Source organism: Caenorhabditis briggsae, assembly GCF_000004555.2.
Source record: "Caenorhabditis briggsae complete genome, chrIV, whole genome shotgun sequence".
Taxonomy (NCBI): Eukaryota; Metazoa; Nematoda; class Chromadorea; order Rhabditida; family Rhabditidae; genus Caenorhabditis; species Caenorhabditis briggsae.
In genome coordinates this window covers 4,773,688-4,798,412 of record NC_013487.2, presented here as the reverse complement: position 1 = coordinate 4,798,412, position 24,725 = coordinate 4,773,688, and the positions used below count along the sequence as shown (strand labels likewise).

The 24,725-nt window shown below is 39.0% G+C and overlaps 8 protein-coding genes across 8 annotated transcripts in view; 6 read left to right on the top strand and 2 right to left on the bottom strand.

The window, feature by feature from the left end:
* Positions 1–3,994: 3,994 nt before the first annotated feature.
* CBG21709 lies at positions 3,995–5,733 on the top strand (the record flags this gene model as incomplete). Its single annotated transcript, XM_002632907.1, has 6 exons — positions 3,995–4,025; positions 4,473–4,598; positions 5,137–5,244; positions 5,294–5,425; positions 5,483–5,582; positions 5,631–5,733. The coding sequence occupies 6 exons, from the start codon at positions 3,995–3,997 to the stop codon at positions 5,731–5,733; spliced, it is 600 nt and encodes a 199-aa protein (XP_002632953.1).
* A 358-nt stretch (positions 5,734–6,091) lies between these two features.
* CBG21710 lies at positions 6,092–6,458 on the bottom strand (the record flags this gene model as incomplete). Its single annotated transcript, XM_002632908.1, has 3 exons — positions 6,092–6,172; positions 6,227–6,292; positions 6,345–6,458. The coding sequence occupies 3 exons, from the start codon at positions 6,456–6,458 to the stop codon at positions 6,092–6,094; spliced, it is 261 nt and encodes an 86-aa protein (XP_002632954.1).
* A 445-nt stretch (positions 6,459–6,903) lies between these two features.
* On the top strand, positions 6,904–7,275 carry CBG21711 (the record flags this gene model as incomplete). Its single annotated transcript, XM_002632909.1, has 3 exons — positions 6,904–7,023; positions 7,076–7,141; positions 7,195–7,275. 3 exons carry the CDS (start codon positions 6,904–6,906, stop codon positions 7,273–7,275), a joined length of 267 nt encoding a protein of 88 aa, XP_002632955.1.
* An 836-nt stretch (positions 7,276–8,111) lies between these two features.
* Cbr-oma-2 lies at positions 8,112–9,421 on the top strand (the record flags this gene model as incomplete). Its single annotated transcript, XM_002632910.1, has 4 exons — positions 8,112–8,257; positions 8,304–8,525; positions 8,602–8,984; positions 9,033–9,421. The coding sequence occupies 4 exons, from the start codon at positions 8,112–8,114 to the stop codon at positions 9,419–9,421; spliced, it is 1,140 nt and encodes a 379-aa protein (XP_002632956.1).
* Positions 9,422–9,929: 508 nt separating this feature from the next.
* Positions 9,930–12,752, top strand: Cbr-spr-2 (the record flags this gene model as incomplete). Its single annotated transcript, XM_045235233.1, has 4 exons — positions 9,930–10,427; positions 10,482–10,679; positions 12,231–12,599; positions 12,657–12,752. 4 exons carry the CDS (start codon positions 9,930–9,932, stop codon positions 12,750–12,752), a joined length of 1,161 nt encoding a protein of 386 aa, XP_045097379.1.
* Positions 12,753–13,172: 420 nt separating this feature from the next.
* Positions 13,173–19,594, top strand: Cbr-rad-26 (the record flags this gene model as incomplete). Its single annotated transcript, XM_045235232.1, has 10 exons — positions 13,173–13,338; positions 13,386–13,441; positions 13,641–14,174; positions 15,028–15,096; positions 15,138–15,579; positions 15,626–16,638; positions 17,300–17,851; positions 18,144–19,104; positions 19,311–19,460; positions 19,515–19,594. The coding sequence occupies 10 exons, from the start codon at positions 13,173–13,175 to the stop codon at positions 19,592–19,594; spliced, it is 4,023 nt and encodes a 1,340-aa protein (XP_045097378.1).
* A 567-nt stretch (positions 19,595–20,161) lies between these two features.
* On the top strand, positions 20,162–22,277 carry CBG21716 (the record flags this gene model as incomplete). The annotated part of the gene is made up of 4 exons (XM_002632914.1): positions 20,162–20,203; positions 20,255–20,849; positions 21,646–21,963; positions 22,066–22,277. 4 exons carry the CDS (start codon positions 20,162–20,164, stop codon positions 22,275–22,277), a joined length of 1,167 nt encoding a protein of 388 aa, XP_002632960.1.
* A 132-nt stretch (positions 22,278–22,409) lies between these two features.
* Positions 22,410–24,725, bottom strand: part of CBG21717 — a gene marked incomplete at both ends in the record, with an annotated part of 6,122 nt that continues 3,806 nt past the window's right edge. The window contains 4 exons of the mRNA XM_045235231.1: positions 22,410–22,578; positions 23,278–23,488; positions 23,753–23,984; positions 24,444–24,638. Coding sequence (XP_045097377.1) covers positions 22,410–22,578; positions 23,278–23,488; positions 23,753–23,984; positions 24,444–24,638 — 807 coding nt within the window. The remainder of the gene's footprint in view (positions 22,579–23,277; positions 23,489–23,752; positions 23,985–24,443; positions 24,639–24,725) is intronic.

The following is a 24,725-nucleotide window of genomic DNA, read 5'->3' as shown; positions in this document are numbered from 1 at the left end:
AACTAATTAAATGTGTAGAATAACATCAAAAACTTTTTTCCTATCTTTAACATTAATCGAGATAATTGAGCTCAATGTTGTTAGAGGAAAAACGATACTCTTATTCTGAGCTCAATTATCTCAGTTCCTACACGAGATATGAACAATCTGTAAACCGGTAAATTTTTTGTCATAATATCACAAACATTTCACCAGTTGACCACTTCTTTATATCTCTTACAGTAACCGAGATAATTGAGCTTAAATTAGGGGGCATTCTGTTAGAGAATCATTGTGAATTAGGTCAAAGTTGACATTTTTGGAGGTCACTTTTTGTTTAACTTTTTTCCGAAACTTGCTGAGAAATTGAACATCTTTAACCTACATTTCTAGATAACCAAAGTTGAGGGTTACTAACTGAAAAACCAAAACACTTGTTTTCTTTGTCCTGTTACTTCAAGAAATAATCATGAAGCTCCACCTTAACTGTACTATCTTCTTCACACACTATCCTCCAATTGTTTGCCATTTCCTTCAGCTTTTTCTTCCTCACCCAAAACACCTCAAAACATATTTTGAAGACTTTGTTTTTGAGTTGAAAAGGGGTAAGTCTCTTACTTTTGTTTGAACAAGAAAGGAAGAGGAGGAGCTCACTGGGACTGGAGAAGACAAAAAAAAAGTCAGAGTTCAGTTTTTTGTATCATCTCACAGACTTTCCGCACCTCCATCCGCACCTTTTCTGGGGAAAAAGAAATGGGAAGTGCATGTGTCATTTTCCTTGTTGAGATGAGAATAAATGCAAATATATCGGAGTGTTGTTTAGTCCTAGACATTCGAAAAGTAGTGGGATAGAAATTTCTCGTTTTTAGAAAGTCAGTTTGAATTTTTTCTTTTGTTTCAAAACTTTTTTTTTGTCATTTTGATAAGGAATCAATTAATTCCAATGGTTCAAATGTCAGTATTTCCGGAATTTTCCGAGCTTTCTGGACAAATAGAATCCCCAGACCGTCCCAACTTTGAGCTCAATTATCTCGATTTCCGTTTAAAATATTAAAAATTTTTCAACTGGTAAAATGTTTTTCATATTATGATAATAAATTCATCAGTTGACTTATTTTTAATATCTTTCACAGGAATTGAGATAATTGATGTCAAATAATTGATGTCAGTGGACGGTTTGGGCGAGCTGCTATTAGATGAAATATGGTATCTGCTCTTGATTGGTTTTGAGCTGAATATCGCATTTGTATGAATTCGTACAAAAAATTTGTCAACTACAAAATCGAAGCTATATTTTTGTTTAGCATACTCTGGAATTTTCAAAATAAACGAACAATTCTGAACTACTTTTGTAAAACTTCAAAGTCTGCTTTTTTCTAAAACTGGTAAAATTAATAACGGTACTGTAAGTGTAACTTAAAGCTTTATATCCATCAGACAGATATTATAAGTCAATTATTGTAATTTTCTCAAATAAACAAAATGTTGAAAAACTCGTAGTACTGTAACTACAATATAACCTCTAATAGAATAACTCCCACACTTTCCTTCTTTAGAGATGGGCTTTGACCAAACTTTTCTCGGTTCCATTTGATATATCAAGAAGTGCTCAACTAGTAAAATACTCTTGCCGTTATTATAAAACTTTTGAAAAATGCCCAATCTTTATACGTTTTACAAGATGAGATACATTTTCTCTTGTTTAAGACTATAACTTTAAACCTGAAAATTTGAGAAGCCGATCCCAACGGCATTCCTATTCCTATCATCAACCTCTATCCATATTTGACATTTTCTTTCTTTTTCTCCACAAACAACCCAGATACACGGCGATAGAAAAGGCAAAAGATAATCATATTATTTTGAGAGCAAACATTGAAGTGTTTCCGTAGAAATGAATGGCCGATATCATTCCAAAATAGGTCAGGAACTGACCCACTTCTTGTGTTGCATTTGTTTGAATTTTGAAGAACAAATTGGAATTCAGGGTTTTTTTCAGGAATGAATCATTTGTTGGTTCTAGTTTTTAATTTATGAAATTTGCAGTAATCCTAACTACCGTAAGAAGTCTAATAGAGTGCTCCCGCAAACCGTCAACTTTCAGCCCATATATCTTGGTTCCTTTAAGAAATACAAAATAGTGTCAACTGATAGAATGTTTACCATAACATCAAAATTATTTTGTTAGTTGACCACTTTTTGATATCTTTCACAAAAACCGAGATAAATTAGGTCAAAATTAAAAGTTTGGTGGTAATTTTATTTGGGAGGGTTACTGTAATTCAGTCCACTAAACAAGTATTAAAGATGAGAAATTATTCCGGAACTATTCTTTCAAAACATTTCAAAAATATTTATTTAAAAAATTTCTAGATTTTTTTGTATTTTTTGTTTTCCAGACAAAAAAGTCTTCCCCCTTTTCAATTTTTTCCCACTAATGGATTATTTGTTCTCGAAACTTTCACTATCCTCTTTTCTTCTTGTCTCCTTTCTTTTCCCTTTTTTGGTAATTATTATTGTTATTTTCCTGCTTCTCCTTGTTAGATCATTTTTTGTTTTCTTACCCAAACACAAAAAATCACACACCCAAAAACAATATGAAATCACTTTTATCAGTTTTTTTGCTCCCTTACATAAATAACCAAAAAACTATCATATTACTTTTCCCAGGACCATTTTTTTCTCACGATTCTTAATGCTTATGCTTTTTCTACTTTTTTCCTTTTTCTTAAAATTAAAAAAAAAATCAAAGAGACGAAGGTTCTCAAGAAAAATGTTTGTTAGTGATCGCCTAGAGAGAAATTGATTTGGGGTTTTGATTTGATTTCGGATTTATTGGTGAAAATAAATAGAGCAAAGAAGAAAAAAATGAGAAAAAGAGAGGAAAAGGAAACGTTTACAGTTGAGGTTTTTTATTCAAAAAGAGACCAACTTTTTTTAGGGAATAAGAGTTCAGAAAAGACATAATTTTGAGGGACCTGAAAATCAGAAAATGTAAATAAGACTAATGAAACAGAATGAAAAATTGGAAAGTCTAGATCAAAAATATTAGAATCCTAGAATTTCGAATTTTTTTTGGTCTGATTTAAATTTTGAATTGTTTTTTTTTGAAAAGTTAATAAATTCTGAAATTATCTTGATTTGTTATCTATACAATTAGAAAAAAACAACAAGTTTGGAAAACCATCTGGAATCTTCCGGAACGATTTTTCTTGTGAGTTCACTCTAATAGGAGGCCACCCTATACTTGAACTTTGAGCTCAATTATTTCGCTTCCTGTAAAAGATGTCCAAATTGTGTCAACTGCTAAAATGTTTGTCATAATATCACCAACATTTTATCAAAAGACACATTTTAGACATCTTTTATAGGAAGCGAGATAGTTGAGCTCAAAGTTCCAGTATAGGGTGGCCTTCTATTAGAGTTGCCTCTTTCATGCGAAGTATTGATATTGAAGACATTCAGTAATTGGCTAAAACTTATTGAGTGAAAAATATATATAATTTTTTTAAACTTGAATCTGTAATTTGGGAGGTATTCTATTAAAGTCTTCCGCGACTTCTAGAGTTTTTCAACTTGGCAAAAATTCAACTTTGGAGGCTTTGAAATTTCCCTGATCTTGATATTTTTCCCCAGAACCTAATAAATGACTCATTTCTCGTGTATTTTTTACAAATAGATCCCCCATCCCATCCCATGATCACATGTTGACCTCACAGTGTCTCTCAGTTCGGCACGATTAACTTTTTCGATAGGCAAACATTGAAGTTTTGATGATTCGATGATGGAGGTGGACATGGGGGAAGTTGGTTCCACCTACAAACAATTTTTTGAGAATTGGAATTTTGGAAAAATTGGGCGCATCTTGACACACTTCTCTTTCCAAATGAGGCCAATTTTCAGATTAACATAGTTCTTTTTCGTTTTTCAATCTTTCCGATTACTCTGTTTCTTCTTCTTTGTATTTATATAAAAGTTTGATTTTCAGAGTCAGAAACTTCTAGAAAAAGTCAGTATGAAAATGAAAAAGGATATGAAAAAGAAAGGTGAGTCAATCGAGATTCCAGACTCGATGGTTTTTTTATTCATAACTTTTTAAATTTTCAACCGACTCGAATAGAGTTTGAGAAATTAATTAAAATTGAGATGAGCTTTCAAATGAGTATACGCATGACCTTTTGAGCAATTTAAATTGTTGGTTCGATTTTTTGTAATTTCAGATTTTTAAAGAATTGAAGAAAAAAAATGTTTTCTAGAAGTTTTTCAAATTTTGAGTTGTAAAACTTTAACATTTTCTGTGACTTTCAATCCTTTTAATTTAGTTTCCAGTGCAAAGTTTCTATTTTTGCTCTTATCAACAACTCAAATTAACAAAAAATAAGTTATCTAACCGATCAATTTTTCCTGAAAAGTTCAACTAAACGGTTTAATCTAAACCCATCATTTTTCCTTATCAAAAAAAATTCCGGAATTATTTTCAAAAATATTTTCAGACAATTCCAACACATTCATCACAATGTCCACAATTTCTGACAAACTTTCAACGGACCAAAACTATTTTTCCGTGCCGCCACCACCAAAACCAACAAGGATATGCGGGTATTTTGGTGTACATAAAAGTAAGCTGTTTATCACGGTTTGCGAGAAAGGTATCAAAATGATTTCAACTGATATTTTGTTTATTATCTTATCACCGACATTTTATCAGTTGATCACTTTTTTATATCTTCAACAGATAATGAGATATATCGGTTTAAAGTTAATGGTTTGGAGGGCCATTTAGTTGTCAAATTTGAGCAGTCAACTTTGATCTCAGTTATTGTGGTTCCTGTGAAAGATATCAAAAAGTTGTCAAATAACAAAATAATTAAAATGTTATGATAAGCATTTTATCAGTTGACACTTTTTTTGTATCTCCTAAAGAAACCAAGACATAGAAACCAAGATATATAAGAAACCAAGATATATAAGAGTTGACGGTTCGCGAGGCATTCTATTACTGTTTACGGTTGATTTGTTTTTCTAGGCCAGCCATTTCTGTTGACATTCTAATGCTGAATTACGTTTTCTAGTGATAAGATGATACAATAAATAAACACATTCCATTTTTTGAATTTTGCAAAAAATATAATAAAAAACAAATATTTTTTCTTCCAGTTTCAATATTCGGGATCTGTTTCAATGCAATCTTCCTATTCGCTTTCTATGTTTATGGCCTGGTCCGTCTCATTCAGAAAACCCCAAAAAACTATGTGGAGTTCATTGGTAAGGGCATAGAAAACCAAATTCTTCACCATAGGCCACCTTATTACAGTAATCTGCTCCATCCTTATCGTTCTCCTCCTCACATTCAGTATGCTTTTTATAGTGGCAGTTTTCCGCTCGAGACCCAAATTCTTGCTACCGTATATTGTTCTGAATACGATTCTGTTTTTTGCCTATGCCGGTGAGTAAATGTGCAAACAAATCATCAAAAAAATAAATTAAAAACGGATTACTGTAGGAGCGGTAATCGGATCAACTATAACAGTACCGGATGAGATTCGAGAAGAGGTTAATGGAGAGGATCGAAGCTACAAAATTGCCGATATTATTTTGTTACGGTAACTTTGCCTAAATAGTTCCGAACTGAAAAAAATAAAATTTTCCAGAGTCGCCTTTTTGGTATTCGGCGCATTTGAGATATTCTTCATCTACTCGTACATCTGGACTTATATCGATGTTCGGAGGTTGTATCTTTTCAATCAGAGATAACGTTTTTCGCAAATTTTCCTTCTTGTTACGGGTGTTTAAATGTATTTCTTTTCTTTATGAAATTTGTATGAATAAATATTGTTAATACTGTTTTTTTTTCTCAAAAAAGAAGAAGGAACAAAATTTTAAAACAAGAAAGAAGGAGTGAGGAATCTTTTTCAAGTTGTTTAAATTTTGAAAGTAACCAGACGCTTGCAGGAACAATGCCTAATATGGGACCTCTTTCAGTTTTAGATAGGATAGATTTTGAAATTTAAAATCTTCAATGAATCGATGATAACATTTTTTTGGAATAATATACAAAATTTACAGATTCAGAAAAGAAATATTTAGAAACTCCAGAAAAAGAGAACTGAAATTATTTAGATGGTTGTTGGGCCCCTCCAATCGGAAGTTCTGGAACCATGTCAACGAGACCTTGGGCAACTCCACCAACACTCTGAAAATATATTATTACGGTAATCAGGAGTAATTAAGAGAGTAATTATTTTACCTGAACAGCAGCACCAGCTGCTGGGACTACTCCATCAATAACTCCTTGAACAGCTCCTGTTCCTGTCTGAAAAATATTCATTTTTTGAAGATGCAATTAACTAATTATCGTTAATTACCTCTGCCACATTATGAACTGTATCCAGAGCAGTGTTAACAACTCCGGAGAGCATTTCATTTGGACGAGCAAGTGAAATAGTGAAGAAGAAGAGGATGGAAAGAATTTTGAACATTCTGGAAATTCTATATGATTTTCTATTTGAATAAAGTAAGAAAAACTGAATGCGTTTCAGCCAACCTCATTCCCCTTTTATACCTGAAATTTTACTTCCAAAAATTACTCAATTTTCCAGACAATAATATTTTGACACCTGTCTTCTCAAACGAATTTTCAGTTCCTGTATCCAAAAATCTGCAAAAAAAAAGCAGAATTTGTGTTAATCTCAAAAACAATATCCTCTTTTTTGATCTCTGATTGTGAGTTTTCTGTGTTTTCATCGGAAATTTTCAGATTTTCAGAGACAAGGAAGTGAAATAATGATCAGAAAAACATATTATTGTCTGATAATTCGGAATATTGGAACTAAATTTTTTGGGTATAAAAAGAAATGAAGTTCTATGGAAATCATTCAGTTTTTCCTACATTATTTGAATAAAAAACAATATAGAATTTCCAGAATGTTCAAGATTCTTTCCATCCTCTTCTTCTTCTTTTTCACTATTTCATTTGCCCGTCCAAATGAAATGCTCTCTGGAGTTGTTAACACTGCTCTGGATACCGTTCATAATGTGGCAGAGGTAATTAACGATAATTAGTTAATTGCATCTTCAAAAAATAAATATTTTTCAGACAGGAACAGGAGCTGTTCAAGGAGTTATTGATGGAGTAGTCCCAGCAGCTGGTGCTGCTGTTCAGGTAAATAGTTACTCTTTTAATTACTCCTAATTACCGTTATAATATATTTTCAGAGTGTTGGTGGAGTTGCCCAAGGTCTCGTTGACATGGTTCCAGAACTTCCGATTGGAGGGGCCCAACAACCATCTAAATAATTTCAGTTCTCTTTTTCTGAAATTTGAAAATCTGTACATTTTGCATATTATTCCAATAAAATGTTATCATTACAGATTTTAAATTTTAAAATCTAGATCTGAAATCGAACAGGGTACAAATTTAGGAATTTTTCCTACAATCATCTAATTATTTTCAAAAGTTAAAAATCTTGAAATTTTCAGCTTTTTGAATTTTGAAAAAACACCTTTTACTCTGAACGTTTGAATAAGGAACAAGAAGAGTCAGATTTTGTCAATTTAAATTGATTTTTCAGCTCTTTCTAAACAATTTAATCTTTTTCGGATTTTTTTGCTCAATTTCAGATTCTCTGTACTTTTTTTCTCTGATAAATTTTCTTTGTTAAAAATTTAACGGGTTTTTTTCTCAAATTAACACTTTAACTTCGAAATAAGCTCTGAAATTCACCAGAAAATTGCAGAAAGTTCAAATTTGGCTCCAACTAAAAATTCGCTACAGTAACCTTTAAAGGCGCATACCTAAATTTATCGCACACATTTGAAACGAGTGAAACAGTAAGACTTGTCGGTTTGGGAACCACAAGCGGGAATTTGCGATTTTTGAGAAGAAAATGGTTTCTCGTCCTGCATTTAGTTTCACTTTTACAAGTTTGCGATCTTTTCGAAGCGCGGAACCCGCGTAGATTTCGAATGGGCGCGCAACTGAGTTCTTCGCCTGTCAGTTTTCGCCATTCTCCGCTCATTTCCACTCGTTTTCAGCCACTCAATTCATTCTTCTTTCCTGTTCAAGTTTTTCCTTTTCCAGGGTCGCTAACTCAATTCGAATCGAATACTAACATCACCCTCCATTTCGAAGAATGTCGGGAGTTTCCAGCGTTCCAGCCACAGCGCTTGACAATGATGTCCCACCACCAAAAAGCCCAAAGGCTCAATTGGATGTGCTGATCGCACAAACCGCTAACTTGATGGCAGTCAATGAGCAGCTTCGCAAAGAAATCGCGGAGTGAGTTGAAGACTTTCCTGAGCTTATTAATTGATATCATTTTCAGAAATGAGCACATTCACTCGTTGCAAATGCGTGCGCTCAACATTCTTCCTCAGAACACACTGGGACACTCGTTCGCCGACCCAAGACGTCGTGGAGAGCGTCGTATGCAGAAGCCAGAATCGTACAAGACGGTTATATGCCAAGCATGGCTCGAGTCCAAGACCTGCACTTTCGCAGAGAATTGCCGTTTTGCTCACGGCGAGGAGGAGCTCCGTCCGTCTCTGTAAGTTCCGTTGCTGGGATCTAGCCAAAAACCGTTGCTGGAATCTAGCCAAAAACCTATCAAACCCCTTTTTCAGTATCGAGCCGCGTCAAAACAACAAATACAAGACAAAACTGTGCGACAAGTACACCACCACTGGCCTGTGCCCATATGGCAAGCGTTGTCTCTTCATACATCCGGATCATGGACCGAACGCCTACATTCGTGCTGACAAGCTGTTCGAGGTTTCCCAGCGCCACGCGCTTGCCGATCTCCGTGATCAGATGGAGCAGCATATCATGACAGGCGGTCGTACCACGGCTCCAGATCTCAGCGCTGTTCCATCTCAGCCTTTGGATATGATGGCTGCTAGACCATGTACTCCAGATGAGCCAGCCGCCAAGATGCCATTGGGACCTACGCCAGTTAGTTCTCGTGGACCAAAGTACGAGATCCCGTTGTTGAGCTCACCGGAAGAAGGTAAAGATTTACTAAAGAAGCGTTTCCTCAAAATCTCATTTATTACAGACGCAGCCAATCATCCACCATCGAGCTGGCCATTGGAGCCATCTTCATTCTTCAATTTGGACAATCCAAGCATGACAAGCCGTCCAATGAGCCCATTCGAGTCGATGCTCATCGGAGCAGCCGCCAACGGAGTCTTGCCATTCACCATGCTCGGAAAGCAGTCGACCCCCGGAGGAGTATCCGGCTACTCGTCCGCCGGATCGACACCGCTGCAAGATCTCGATACGTCTCCACTGGCAGCCGCTGCTGCTGCTTATCTCGCCAACTCGGCCCTGCTCACAAAGTCGTCGACCATCGATCCAATGCTGAAGCCCGACGAATCATTCTCCACGATGCCTACATTCGATCAGTTTGCTGAAGACATGGCAAAGCATCTCGAGCTTTGGTGAATCGCATGTCAAATTGCCGCACACACCAATTTGCTTTCATTCGTGTTTCCCATACTAACTAATAATTTGTATGCAATTTGTGAATATAATAATCTCACTCTTTCCCCTTTGGCCTCGTTTTCTCAGGTCTTTCACCGGTCTTCCAATCACCCGCTTCCCTCTTTTTTTCCCCGACTAATCTCGAATCTTGTGATGTGTATTTCTAATATTTCGAATATCATTGCATGTATTCTTGCCCCCGCCTTCTACTAACCACAGCTTCCCGCATGAATGAATTTTATCAAATGCAAATTCTTGGTTTTTTTTTTTGGTTTTTTGGGTTCTGTTTCACCTAATTTTATCCGTTCTGACGCGTTCATTTAGGCCTTCGACTACGCGCACCGCTGCGGCGCAAATCCGGTGCGTTGGCGCTTTTCCCGACAAATCGAATTCAAACCCATTTTTTTCTCTTGTTTTTTCCTTCTTTTTCTATTAATTTCTCATCAAATTATGCTTGTTTTCAGGTAAAATGAGTGATGAGCCGGCGGCGAAGCGCATGAAAAGCATCGATGAGTTCCCGAATCTTCGGGCCGACGTAGCCGATGCGGTCAAGGAGAAGCTGATCGAATTGGACACCATTCAACATCAATTGGATATAATGAGTGAAAAAGCAGCCGAGGAGATCCTTCGCGTTGAGCAGACATTCAACAAGAAACGAGTGCCGATATACGAGAAGCGGAAGGCGTTAACGACGAAAATCGACAACTTCTGGCAGACGGCGTTCCTTAATCATCATCTTCTCTCAACAGCGATCCCAGAAGAGCAAGAGGATCTGCTCAGCGCATTGCGTGATCTCGAAGTTCAAGAGTTTGATGATCTTCGCAGTGGATTCAAGATTATAATGACTTTCGACAAAAACGACTACTTTGAGAATGACGTCATCACTAAATCGTATCATTTGCAATCGGAGACACCGAGCACTGAAATCACCGAAATTCAATGGAAGGATAATAAGAAGCCGACGCTGGTAAGAAGCATTCAGGAGCTTGAGCTCTCACACCGAAATTAGCGCGATTTTCAGCCAGATGACGACGCGGCGAGCATCACGTTCCTCGAGTGGCTTTCATACGCTGCTCCACCAGACAGTGACGAGATAGCCGAGGTGATTAAGGACGACTTGTTCATCAATCCACTTCAGTACTATGTGATGCCTGATATGCAGGAGGTCGATGAGGATGATATTGAAGGTTTTTTGAACGAGGAGCGAGGATTGGATGAGGTACTTGACACGTGGCATTAGCTAGTTACCAAAGAAACTTTTCAGAATGGAAAACCGATCAACAAGCGAGGTGGCGGCGGTTCGCCAAAGTTGGAGTTGGAGATGGAAGCGGATGTTGAAGAAGAGGAGATGGATGAGGATGAATCAGAAGGGGAGGATGAGGAAGAGGAGGAAGGTGAAGGTGATGCTGGTGTGATTGCTGATGGAGAGGAAGATGGGGATGATGAGGAGGAAGAGGAGGACGATGAAGAGGAAGAGGGACAAGGAGAAGAAGCTGGAGAAGAGGAAGAAGCAGGGGAGGAGGAAGAAACTGCGCAGGCTGAAGCTTGAAGGATCTCGGACAACCATAATTTATTATTATCTTTTCATGTTCTATATATGAATTCACATTCTTTCTGATTACTGCACACAATGAGCATTTTATCCGTTTGCCTATTTTATATGTATTGACAAATTAAAGCATCCGTTTTCTTTTCTTGTACAAAAACAACACATGGCTATTGACCGCCGCTGAAGTTTCTTTGTTTATTTGAAAAACACCGTCATTGACGAAGCTTCAGAAGCATGCTTCTCTCGACTCGATTCTCGCCAGCCTTCCGTGCGATTCGATGTTTCAGCATTGATTTTTCACACGAGAAACCCGCACCACATCAGTTGGATCATGTAGCGACGAGATTGAATGAAACTGTTAGTTGTTAGGAAAATGGCGGCCGAAAATTCAAGAGTGGGCGGAGCTTAGGGTTCGATAGCGGAATCCTTAAAGGAGCATGTGTTTTCATGATTTTTAAAAAAAAATTCTGGTTTATTTTTTTTCGAATTTTGGTCATTTTCCCTTATTTTTAAAGGAGGCCAGACATGAAAATTTTCAAAAGTCTAGTTTTTTGATATATGCCACAGTACAGTCAGAAAATAACAAGGGACACCAAACCATAACTCCCTGTTATTGTACAAGCGAAAACGCGACCGTTCTTCCAAGCGGCACCCACTCCTCATTTCATAACCGTTTTAGCGGCAGAAGCCGACAAGCCCTGTGTGGTGTAGAGGTGAGCACGCTTGTCTATCCGTTGTGCATCGCGGGTTCGACTTCCAGATGTCCGTTTTCGTTTTTTTTTTCTGTTTTCATGCGGCGACATCTTGGAATGACCGAATAACTAAAAAAAAAGTCGGGAATAGTTGTCTAACATTGAAGAAATTTAGTGTATACTAAAAAAAAAAATAAATGCTCGTCAAGTAGCGCGCATTGGGTCGCAATCGCGCGATTTTCCGTCAGAATACATGATCTCGCCCCGAGAAAACCCCGTAGACTTTCGTGTCTGGCCTCCTTTAAACGAATTTTTCGGTTTTTGGGATTTTTTTGAGAAAAACCTGAGAAGAAGAAAGTACTTTTTTCACAAAAAAAAAACCGAAAAATCGCATAAAATCTATTAAATTTATCAAAAAATCCAAAAAAGCCCAGAAAAATACATGCACCTTTAAGGATTCCTAAGCTCCGCCCACACTTGAATTTCACGCATTAAAACAGGCATCCTGACAAAAAAACTAAAATTTCAGGTTCCTCTGATGTTCCGACACCGGATGGACTACACATTTTATCGGAAAGACGTCGTGTGTGACGATCAAATTTTCTCGGTGCAAAAGCGCGGAATCGAGCAGCTGATGAGCCATTTCGGAATGATTGGAACCTTGGGACAAGTCTTCCTTCCCCACGTTGAAATGGAAGTTCTATCGGTGGTTCCGGTGATTGACGAGGGGACGGTAAGATTTCGATGGAGAGTCAAATACGTGTCATTCCTCCGTCTCCTCACGAATCCACGTCTTCTTCGCTTTGACTACCGTGTGAAGAATTTGAGCTGGTTCGATGGATATTCGGTTCTCACCGTCGATGGAAACGGCGATGTTTATAAAGTCACATTGCAAAAGGTTCGGCCATCACTTAATTAATTGAATTCAGTGAAATGTAAAAATCCAAAGTTTCAGATGCAACAAGACGAACAGAAGAGCCTTCTGGTGTCAACAACCGAGAAGCTCAAGGAGAAATTGGCAAAAGCAGCTCCAGCTGCAGCCAACACTTGATTTTTCATTGTTTTAATAAATTAGGTTTTTATGTAATGCTAACAGAATCTAGATCTCGTTTTGCTTGTAGTCTTCTTTTTTTGCCAGTAACACTCAAATGTATATGTATGGGTTTTCTTTTTTATATGTTAAGAATGAATAAAAATTTCGATTTTCTGATCTTCTGGCCTGCTATTCTATCGATTTTCGGAAATTTCCAGAAAAAAGTTCTGAAACGTGATTGCACAAACGAACGCAAACGCGCCCCGCGGGCAAACGTTTATGTCTGCGTCTCGTCGAATGACACACTGTCTGGCCTCGCTTGAATCCTCCCTCGATCGGAGCACCTCTCCCTTTCGCAATGAGCAATCGTTCCCTTTTATAGTCATTTTTTTAATCGATTTATTAGATTTTCAGATATCTTAACAATCAAACTACGGTATGAGCGAAGAAAAAGATGACGAAAATGCGGGGAGAATTATAAAAGAAGAGCTAGAAGATGAGGATGAAAAAGAGATAAAAGAAGAGGAAGAATTAGAGTTGAGGAATGGAGGAACCAATGAAAAGACAGAAAATGATGATCAGGAAAAAGGAGATATCAAGAAAGGTGAGATTTTTGGGTTTTTAAATTTTTAACATTATTTTGTTGCAGAGGACGAATCCGAAGAAGCGCTTCTCAATATTCGAATTCCGACTCAAACCAAAAAGTCGTTGAAACGGAAACATATTAGGTTTTTAACAATTATTTTTAATTTAAAAAAATTGGGGCGAAGCACACATGAGAGAATCCCTCATGTGTGAGCCGAAGGCACAACTACAGTATCCTCAAAATATTTTAATTTTCCGGATTTATTAGTTTTTCTTTTTTTTTACTGGAAAAAAATCCGGAAAATAAAATATTTATTATAGGTTACTGCAGTTGCCGCTGTGGGACCTGCAGCCATGGCCACAGCTCCGACTTTTTGCTACAAGAATAATACTAAAACCCTTTTCAGGACAGACTTTGGCGCCGATGACATGGATGGAGAGATTTCTGAAGCACAACGTCTGGAAAAAGAGCGATTGGAGAGACTGGAAAGAATCAAGCCAGAAAACGACCATATTCAAGAAATGGAGTCACTTTTCCTGTCAGGCGCCGCAGAGGATCAACAGCTGCCGCAGCTAGATTTAGACGACGATGATTTTGAACAGATGTTTGGATTCAATGTAGAAAACGATATTAAGAGATTTCGAGACGGCGAAATGGAGCAGAAGCCCGACGCATTCTTTTTTCATCAGCAACAGCCGTCGACGTCGAGAGATCCTGTTGATGTGATAACGTTGGATGACGATTCGGATGATGATATAATGATAACGGATGTTAAGAATTATGCACCTCAAATTGTTCCCGGTAAGTTGAAAAACATTGAAAAAGCCTCTATATTTTTAGGAGTCTGGAACTTAGCTGTCAAGTTTCCAATCACTTTGGAAATTTCGGAGGGTGCGAAACAGACCTAGATTGAAAACTTTGCATTCACAGAATTTTTTGAAAATTCCTAGTTTTTCAGCTATTTACCGATTTCTGAAAGACATCCTTTTTTTTAAATCTGTTTCAGGACCGTTTAGGACCGTTTTTTGAGCCGTTTTTTGCCCATATTTGCCCGTTTCAGGGAAAATCTTTGACCCATTTTTTGTCCGTTTTCCAGAAATTTCTGGTTATTTTTTGTCCGTTTTTGGACCGTTCTTGAGCCGTTTCAGGCTCTTCGTCTTTGACTTTGAATCGTACAAAAAATAAATACGGCCTAAAAACGGATCAAAAGCGGACTAAAAATGGGCTAAATGTGGCTCCGAAACAGGCAAAAAATGGGACAAAAACGGCTCAAAAACGGTCCCAAGGCAGGAATTTTTGGCTTGTTTTCGGACCGTTTTTCAAAAGTTATCGATTCTTCGCATTTGAGCCACTTTGAGTCTTTTAAAAAATCTGATAAAAAGTCACCAAAGATGAGCAAAAATTGCTCAAAAACGGACTACAAATATATCAAAAATGGCCCTGAAACAGGCAGGAAATTGTCCAAAAAGCGGTGTCTTTCAGAAATCGGCAAATTGCTGAAAAACTAAAAGATCCCAAAAAATTCTATAAATGCAAAGTTTTCAATCTAAGTCTGTTTTTAAAAAAATTTCAAAGTGATCGGAATCTTGACAGCTGAGATCCGGACTCCTCAAAATGACCGAAAATCAACTGCAAAAATTTTTTTTTTAAATATCTCATCCACCGGTACTGTATACAAAATTTCCATGTTTTGGTCAGAATTTCCAGGTCGACGTATTCGATGGGCACAGGCTGAGAAGGACAAGATTGATGCGGATCAGATGGAAATTCAGCATAGCGTCGAAGCACGACGACTACAGAGAATGCGGAGTGCAAAGGACTTGGAGAGCACGGAGAAGAAGGGAGGACGTCTTCTAGTGAATGCAGGTCATCCGGAAGAGGACCCAGATATCTTTGTTATCTCTCATCTGACCCATGTGCTTCAACCCCATCAGCTCGGAGGGATCAGATTTATGTATGATAATACAATCGAGTCGCTGGGCGAATACAAGAAATCCGATGGTTTCGGATGCATTCTGGCACATTCTATGGGTCTTGGAAAGACGATTCAAGTGATCACATTCTCGGAAATCTTTTTAAGAGCTACCAAAGCGAAGAAAGTGCTTGTCATTGTTCCTATTAACACAATTCAAAATTGGTATGCGGAGTATGATAAATGGATTCCGAAGTTCTCGGATACGGGAGATAAGATTCGCAATTTTGAGGTCTTTCTGTTGGGTGATGGTGTGAAGAGCTTCGATCAACGCGTGGATTTGATTGGTAAGTCTTTTAGAAAATAATTAAATCTAAAGGTTTATTTTTCTAGATCAATGGGATCAAAGAGGTGGCGTATTGCTCATCGGCTATGACATGTTCCGTCTTCTTATCAAAATGACTCAACCCAAAAAACAGAAGAAGTCCCGCCCACGCCTGAATCTGTCTGGAATATCTGGAATGTCATCTGGAGGATACGGTAGAGATGCATTTGAAGAAGCTAGAGAGGAAGAGCTAGAGTTTGAGACTGGATTCACAAATGGTGGAAGAATCAGAAAGGAGGCGTTTGATCTGATTCGAAAGGCTCTTCTGGATCCCGGACCGGACCTTGTGGTTTGTGATGAAGGTCACAAGATCAAGAATATCACTGCTGAGATTTCAAATACCCTAGGAGCAATTCAAACGAAACGGAGAATAGTTCTGACTGGATATCCTCTTCAGAATAATCTTCTCGAATACTTCTGTATGATTGATTTCGTTCGTCCAAAGTATCTGGGACTTCGGAAGTCCTTCATTGAGCGATTCGAAAAACCCATCAAAAACGGACAATGCGTGGATTCATCGAAAGAAGACATCAAGATTGCTCTTCAGAGAACTCATGTACTTGTAGAGCTTGTCAAGGGATTCGTACAGCGGAGAACTCATCACTTGCTCAAGAAAATCCTTCCGGAAAGCAAGGAATACGTTTTGCTCCTGAGGAAAAGTCAAATTCAACGGCAGCTGTATCGAAACTTTGTTCTCTGGGCCAGAGATGAGATTTCAATGAATGGAGACGCTGTGTTCAACCCACTGATGGCGTTCTCAGCGTGCTCGAAAATTTGGAATCATCCTGATATTTTGTTCAAGGTTGTGGAAAGAAAACGGAGGTTGGAAGAGGAAAAGAAGCAAGCGGAGCTCCAGAAACAGCTTAATAAGCAGCAGAGACAGCAAATGCAACAACAGCAACAGCAACAACAGCATGGAATGATGATGATGATGGGTCAGAATGGAATGATGCCTGGATTCGGGGCACAGTTTCAACCGCAAAATGGAATGCAGATTCCAAATGGAATGTTTGTGCAGAATGTATGTTTTTTCCGACACTTTTTTCTCCGCTTTCAGAACTCAGAAAGCCGAGTTAAATAATTCTGAAATTACCGTTTAAACCACTTTCAGGAGTCTGAAGCTCTGTTGTCAAGATTCCGATCACTTTGAACATTTTGGAGGTTATAAAACAGACCTAGATTGAAAACTTTGCATTAACAGAATTTTCTTAAAGTTTCTAGTTTCTCAGTCATTATCCAATTTATGAAAGACACCCATCTTTGGTCCGCTTTTTGAAGCATTTTTGAGCCGTTACGGGCTCTTCGTCGTTGAACTACGTTGTGTCGTTTAGAAAAACGAACTTAAAACTGCCTGAAAACGGATCAAACATCATCAAAAAGAAAATTCTCCAAAAAAGGGCAAAAAATGACCTTGATAAGGGATAATTAGGCCGAAAACGGTCCAAAGAGGGGCGTCTTTCAGATGCTGGGAAAAACTGAAAAATAGGAATTTTTAAAAAAATCTATGATTGCAAAGTTTTCAAACTAGGTCTGCTTTGATCGCCAAAATTTTCAAGGTGATCGGAAACCTGACAGCCGAGCTCCAGACTCCTTAAATTGGCTGAAAATCAATTGAAAAATACATTTTTGTCCATCTTATTGATCGGTACTGTACATGTCACTATTCCTTCTAGTATTTCCAGGCGTGGCCTCAATGCAACTACCCAGTCAACCACTCTCCGTTCACTCCGATTCCTTCGAGTCCTTCAACGCCGTCTGCTGCTGGAACTCCGAATCCTTCTTCAACAAAGAAAACACGCAAAACTCGCGCATCGAAGAAAACGAAAAGTGACGAAGAGGAAATAGAAGGAGAGGAGAAGGAATCCAGAATGCGTTATGATTGGACAACACAACTCTTTGAGACATATCAAGAGGGCGTTCTAGAGAATGGATATAAGATTGTTGTGGCGTTGGAAATCCTAGATGAATCTACTAAAATTGGAGAGAAGATTTTGATATTCAGTCAGAATTTGACGGCGCTTGACATGCTTGAAGAGATTCTGAGAAAGCGTCAAGTGGTGAAAAAGGAGAAATCGGAGCATCAAGAGAGATGGGAGAAGAATCGGAACTATTTGAGACTGGATGGTACGACGAGTGGTGCGGATCGGGAAAAACTCATCAATCGATTCAATTCGGAGCCTGGCCTTCATCTTTTCTTGATTTCTACCAGAGCTGGATCTCTGGGAATTAATTTGGTAGGGATCAGGATTTCTCTAAAATGTCGAGAAGCGGAGCTTAGGTCCTATCTTAAGCTCCGCCCACCCTTCAAGTTGTTGAAATTTATTCATTTTTCGAGAAAAATGGGCGGAGCCTGAAATTCAAGCCAGGCACGATTTTTTTGCACATTTACATCAGAAAAAAACCGTGCGGCACAACCGTGTCATGCTTGCAATTTAGGCTCCGCCCACTTTCCCTGGTTTTACCATCGGAATTTGAGGGTCCTCCGCATTGAAATTAGACCAGAATAATACCAATTATTGTTTCCAGGTCTCAGCAAACCGTTGCATCATCATAGACGCCTGTTGGAATCCTTGCCACGACGCGCAAGCCGTATGTCGTGTCTATCGATATGGTCAACAAAAGAAGACGTTCGTCTATCGTTTGATTATGGACAACTCAATGGAACGGTCGATTTTCAACCGCCAAATTTCGAAGCACGGACTCCAACAAAGAGTAGTGGACGACGCTCAAGTTGATGCGAATATTTCTCAGAAGGAGTTGGAGACCCTGCTCATGTACGATGAGTCCCAAGACATCAAAAACGATAAATGGGACACTGATGATTGGGATTTCGGAGATACCGTACTAGATTCAATTACCAAGAGAATGAGTCAGATGTTCTCTCAGAAACCATTCCTCCACGAGACCCTTATCATGGAATCTGAGCAATCGTTAAGTGAGCAGGAGAAACGAGAGGCTCAGTTGTTGTTCGAGAGGGAGAGAAGAATGGAAAACTACGATCCGTTGGCAGGGCTGAGCAGCTCCAGTTATTATACTAGTACGATGCCGAGTAGCAGTTCGATGGTGGGACCAATGCCGTCTTATCAACAGCCGCAGCAACAACAGTTCAATGGGAATTGGAATCAACAGCAGAATCAATTCCAACAGCAGAACTACCAGCCACAACAACCGTATCAACATCAATTCGGTACCCCATTCGCTGGACCACCAAAACTACAGATGCAACAGCCACCACCACATCAACAACCGAACTACCAAGCTCCGCCCCATACTCTTCGTATGAACGTTAGCCAGTTTCATCATCAACCTGGCGGTGGGCACACTATGACGTCATACCAGAATTCCTATCAGAATAATAACAATTCGCTAGGACCACGTCATCAAATGCTTCCTCCGATAGATCCAACTGCGTTCCCCGGAGCAGCGTCTAGCCAGAAGCCGGTTATTAATCCCGCGGGAGCTGTACAAAACATTATTACGGATAGAGGTGAGGTGCCGCCCGACAAGGGTATCTTGGAGGCGTTGCGTGTCGACGTAGCGGTCGCTTTAATTTTCAAAACACGATCTGAAAATTTAAGATAAGTCGCACCTCAGCTGGCAACCGCTACGCCGACACGCGACGCGTCCAAAATTGACTCCGCGATGCCATGCATTTTTGAAAGATTTTGGCTTCATTAACTGGATTTTTTACAGCACTTGTATTCCCGGTGCAGGGACAATCGGAACAACTGCGTCCAGTGCCGATGAACACTCCGATTCAGCTAATCGTTCCGAAATCGGGTGCCTTCGTAAAACTCGCTGACGGAACAATTTGCACCGCCGAAGGAAGCGTTTTTGATAACCGTTCGTTTTTTTTTTAATTTCCTCTTCTGCTATTCAATTTTAATCAGTTTTCAGACTGCAAGCAGCTCCGCGAAATGCACAAAAATCCCATGAATTCTATGAATTCTACGACGGAAGTCATCGATCTTGATTAATTCATTTTTTCTCTGTATACTAATCTTGTGAACACAGTGATATAAACAATTTAATAAATCAAAATATCTCATTTGTTTCTTCTATGTTACTAGTAGAGATTTCCTCCTCTTCAAGAGGCATTTTTTACTTTCCTTTTTCTCGCTCCTGTGTTTTTGCAACATTTCAAGTGCCAAGAAAATTGTTCACATTTTTTTTAATATATAGAATCTGAATAAATATCGTTTTATCCTGTTTAAAAGCCGTTTTCGCCGACAGAAAATGAAAAAATATTTTCGTCCGGGCTACTGTAGACTCGATGGTCTTGCCACGAAAGAAGCGAAAATGTTCGTTCCTTGGACGAAGTCTCCTGTAACTTCCCGGACGAATGTGAGCTTCTCAATTTCAACCAGAATTTTTTTTTCATCCACGCGAAGTGGAAGAAAAAGATAAAAAATCCAGGAAAGTCGATAAATTTATCGCTGAAAAACATTTTTAGGACAATTTTTTTTTCCGGCCTATTTTTTCCGTCTTTCGCTTCCCAAATGCCGTTTTTAGCATGAAACTCAATTTTTTTTCAGGATTTTCAAATGTCGGAAGTGTCGAGCGAAGCAGCGCCACTGAAATTAATGGTATTTTTGGCCTAAATTCTCTTTTTTTCGGAATTTATAAACAAATTTCAGGATAGAGACAGCTACTATCGAACTCGTGCTGTAAACCCATGGCCGACACCTGTGAATGAGAACGCTGGAGGCGGGTTCCGGAAGATCGGAGGCTTGTCTGGTCAGCCGAAAAAGTTCGGTGGAGGATTCGGCGCTACGGCTTCGGATAGTTTGAGCTCTACACCACGTGGAGGAGCAGAGAAAACCTCAAGTTTCGATAACTTTTCGGGATTCGTTCGCACTCAATCAAGCGCTTTTGGGTCGAGAATCAAGCCTTCAGCCACTGAAGAATCGTTGATGTCGAATAAAGAACGAATTGCGACGCCAACGCCTACTGTCAATGTTCTGGGTGTTCCACGTACGTTCGGAGGACCCTCTCCAGGGATTTCACCGACGAAAAGAACACGATCGGGACGTCGATCGGGTGGTCGTAGAGGACGCGGCGGTCCAGGACACTGCTTCCATTGTCAGGAACATGGGCATATTTCGAGATTGTGTCCGAAGAAGACTGTCGATACGGATGATTTTGATGAAGTTGAAGCGAGTCGGTTTCTGGACGATGAGGTGCTCGCAGAGGCGCCGAAAAAAGGCAATGGATCGTTGATTAGTGGAAAAGGTGAGATTTTGAAAATCGTTCTGCGATTGATGGGGTGTCCCTCGAAGATCCCGTAAAACCTGTATTAGAAGGGCCCCTTCGGAATGTGTCGTTTGAAATTAAACGTTTTCATACGTTTTTGGTGAAAAAATTTCCGAAAATTTCTCAATTTCACAGAAATTTGTTCAAAAATTTGCTCAATGTTGGTGAAATTGATAGATTTTCATGAATTTCGAGCGAGATTTCTACGAATTTTTCGACGAAAATTATCGTTAAAATGACACGAAAAATATAAGGAACAAAATTTTGATTTCTTGGTATAAAAATTATCGTTAGCATCTCTAGAATCTATTTTTCAGCAATAAAACTAAACTTAAACGCAAAAGTAGCTCGAACGAGCCGAAATTCTGAAATATTACTTTTTTGCCGTACTTTTTCGTAGATCAAAAAAAGAAAAAGTTTTCAAATTCTCAGGTGCCACTTTTTTTAATTCGACAATAGTGAAATTGATAGATTTTTTTTTCTGTGAAATTTCGGAAAAATAGAAGAATCGGCATACAGGTTTCACAATATTTGAGATCGATTCCTCGAAAAGAGCCCCTCGATCGCAACCGGAGGAGTTCAAAGGAAAGATGTGCTTCGAGCTGCGCTGGTCTCGCAGCGAGCGCGGTGGCGGCCACCGTAGTTTAAATAATAAACATGTTTTTGAATCAAAATTTCAGAATTTTTTTTGAATTTTGAGCTCAATCACTTATCAAAGATACATTCAGCTCAGGAAATAGCTCAAAAAACCTTCCAAAAAAAAACTCTTTTTCAGACGTATCGCTGCAAAACGCGAAATTGGGGAGTCAAATATCTCGCAGTTCATATTACCGAGGGTTCGGCTACGGCAATACCACTCCCATCAACACCACCTCAGTCAACAACAACACTTTGAAATCTGTCTCAACAAACGCACGAGCGACTCCGGATATCGATAAATTCTCGGAGCAATTGGACAACGCATTGAAGCTCCCTGTGAAGCCAGCGCCAGCTGAATTGAGCTCCACGCTCGCGAAAGGAAGAACGAATACGAAGATCGAAGCAGCGGCACCAATCAAGGCGGCTAGTCCAGCAGTCAGAGATAAAATCAAAGGTATAACAATGGCCAACATCTTGTAAACGCAGATTTCGATGAAAATTCTTAAAAAAGAGCAAATCTGGGGATTCAAAAATTCATAGAAAAGTTTGTTTTCAGAGCCCTCCTCGACGGAGACAATGTCAATCGAGACGCGTCGAACTGTGACCATCGAAGGAGACACTCAATTCGAGGAGACCACAGTCATCAGCTTCCCATGTGTTCTTCCACCGAACGTCCGTGTCATCACCGCTCAGTTCGTTCCAGTCTCATCGGCCCAAGTGTCGTCAGCGAATGAAATTCAAGGAAATCATATCAAGGAGAAATTCTGAGAAACAACTGTTTTATATATCGCATCATTGTTCTATTCACAAATTTCTAACGTTTTATAGTTCATAATATCTGTTCTTTTTTGTGTCGTTTCTTCATAAATATTGTTTTGTTACTGATAAAACGAGAGTTCACTATGCGGATTCAGCTGAAGATGGCGGAGACGGTGGGATCGAGGGTGGTGATGGCGGTGGAGGTCCTTCAGGAGTTGGCGTCTTCACTGGAGGGGGCGGAGCCAGCTTGTCCTTGATGTCCGACGTTCCAAGTTTACGGCGAATCGACTCCAACGACATCGATTCATCTCTGAAGAAATAATTTTGGTTTAAAGGGAAACTCCGCTCGAATTTGTTTCCGTTGAGAGCAAAAAATTTGAGAGTAGGAACGAGTTCCAGCGCAGTGATAAATCTAGGCCACGGCCGCGGGCGGTCTTTTAAAAAAGTGGCGGACAGTGGTTTCAATGGATTTTAGCGGCGAAAACTCGTGAAAAAAAGGTGGCCCGAAGCCGTGGCCTAGAATTCTCGAAGAACAGAGTGGCCTAACTTTCTCAATATGATTTTTCTAGGTCACCGTAGTTGATGGTTCAGAAATGGTCTAACATACACATGATGTGTGATCTGGGTCATTTTAGCATGGTGGCCTAACTTTCATGTTATTTTTCTAGTCCGCCGACGTTTATGGCCAAGAATTGATCTGATATTAACCCGGTGGACTTTCTAGGCTATTTTAACACGATGGCCTAACTTTTGCAAAGTAAGATTTTTTGGCCACCATGTTAAAAGACCTAGAAATGACCTGATATTAACCTGGTGGATTTTCTAGGCCTTTTTAACACGATGGCCTAACTTTTGCAAAGTGAGCTTTCTAGGTCATCATGTTAAAAGACCTAAGAAACATAACAATTGAATGCCAATTCATTTCTAGGCCATAAGAGTTGGTGGCCTAGAAAACTCAACTTGCAAAAATTAGGCCACCATGCTAATACGAAATTTTGTCAAATCTCACTTCAAACTAATCGCCAACCCATATCCTTTCATGGTTTTTCGAATTGCCGCCAGAGCGGTATTTTCTTCAGCAGGTCGAACACAAACCAACGGTTTCAGTGGTTCCTCATTTGCCTTTATGCAATTCTTCGTCTCATGTGCAAACATTGAATACTTTCCAAGGTACGGACCCATTTTAGTGCGATCCTGTGGGAAATTGTATTGACAGGTCACTGAAAATAGAAAATAGAAATTTAAATCTACCGGAACCACTCTAATAGGACGCATCTAAACCGTCAACTCAACTTTGGGCCCATATATCTCGGTTCCTGTAAAAGATATTAAAAAGTGGATAACTGATCAAATGTTGCTGAAATATTGATAAACATTTTGTCAGTTGACCATTTTTTGATATCTTTCACAGGAACTTAGATGTATGGGCTTAAAAGTGGCGGTTCTATCAGCGTCGTTACTGTAAATCTTTTAAAAAATTCTACAAGTTTTGGCTGGATCCTCGTTGAGTGGCTGGAAATTTGCCTCAAAATCATGCATCGTCTGTTTATCCAGTTTCATCGAATCGTGTCCTTTGGCTGGTTTCAAAGTGACGATTTGTAGTTTTAGACTTCGACTAATTGTGACAACTGATCCGCAGTTGGCATTGTTTCCCGAATAATAGGGCGCAGAGAATACAGTGAGAAGGCGATTGTCGAATTCGAATTCGTGGCCATTCTGAAGGGATTTGAGTAAAAATTTTCCAACGCCAAAATGTTTCTGGTATTTTGATAAATTCCAATTTGTGAATCTTAGTTTTCATAAATCAACAGAGGAGAACCAGTTCATGAGATGAGAAGCCGTTTGATGTTGTGTTGTTGATACAGTAAATTTAATTCAAACTTTTTTGATGAATGGTTTTTTTTGGTTTTGGATGTTTTCTCCAAGATTAATGATTAGAAAACAAAAACGATATTGTTTTCAAAAAAAAAACCTACATATAAAACTAAATTATAGAATTTGGACTCACTTACTTTGACAAAGTTTATCTCGGTTCCTGTGAGAGATGTCAAAAAATGTTTAACTAACAAAAGCTTTCTGATGTTATGCTCAACATTTTGTCAGTTGGTCATTTTCCAATATCTCTCACAGGAAACGAGAAAAACTCGCGCAAAGACACAAGTTACAGTAACAAACCTCTTTCAACTCATGCGCTCTGATAATGAGATCAATATCGAGTGCATTGCAAACGTCATCGACCGCCGATTTCCCAAAGACATTCGAAATTCCACGAATCTTGTTGAATTGGCATTTGTCTTCTTTTCGATTCGGATCCGACCACAGTAGGTCAACCACAATCCCACGCTCGCATTCGGCATGGGCACGAGATTTCTGAAAGTGTTTAGATGCTTCTTTGTGCAAATAATTCGGAGGGTAAAAACATTTTGGGGCCATTGGGATACAAAGCAATTTAGGGGG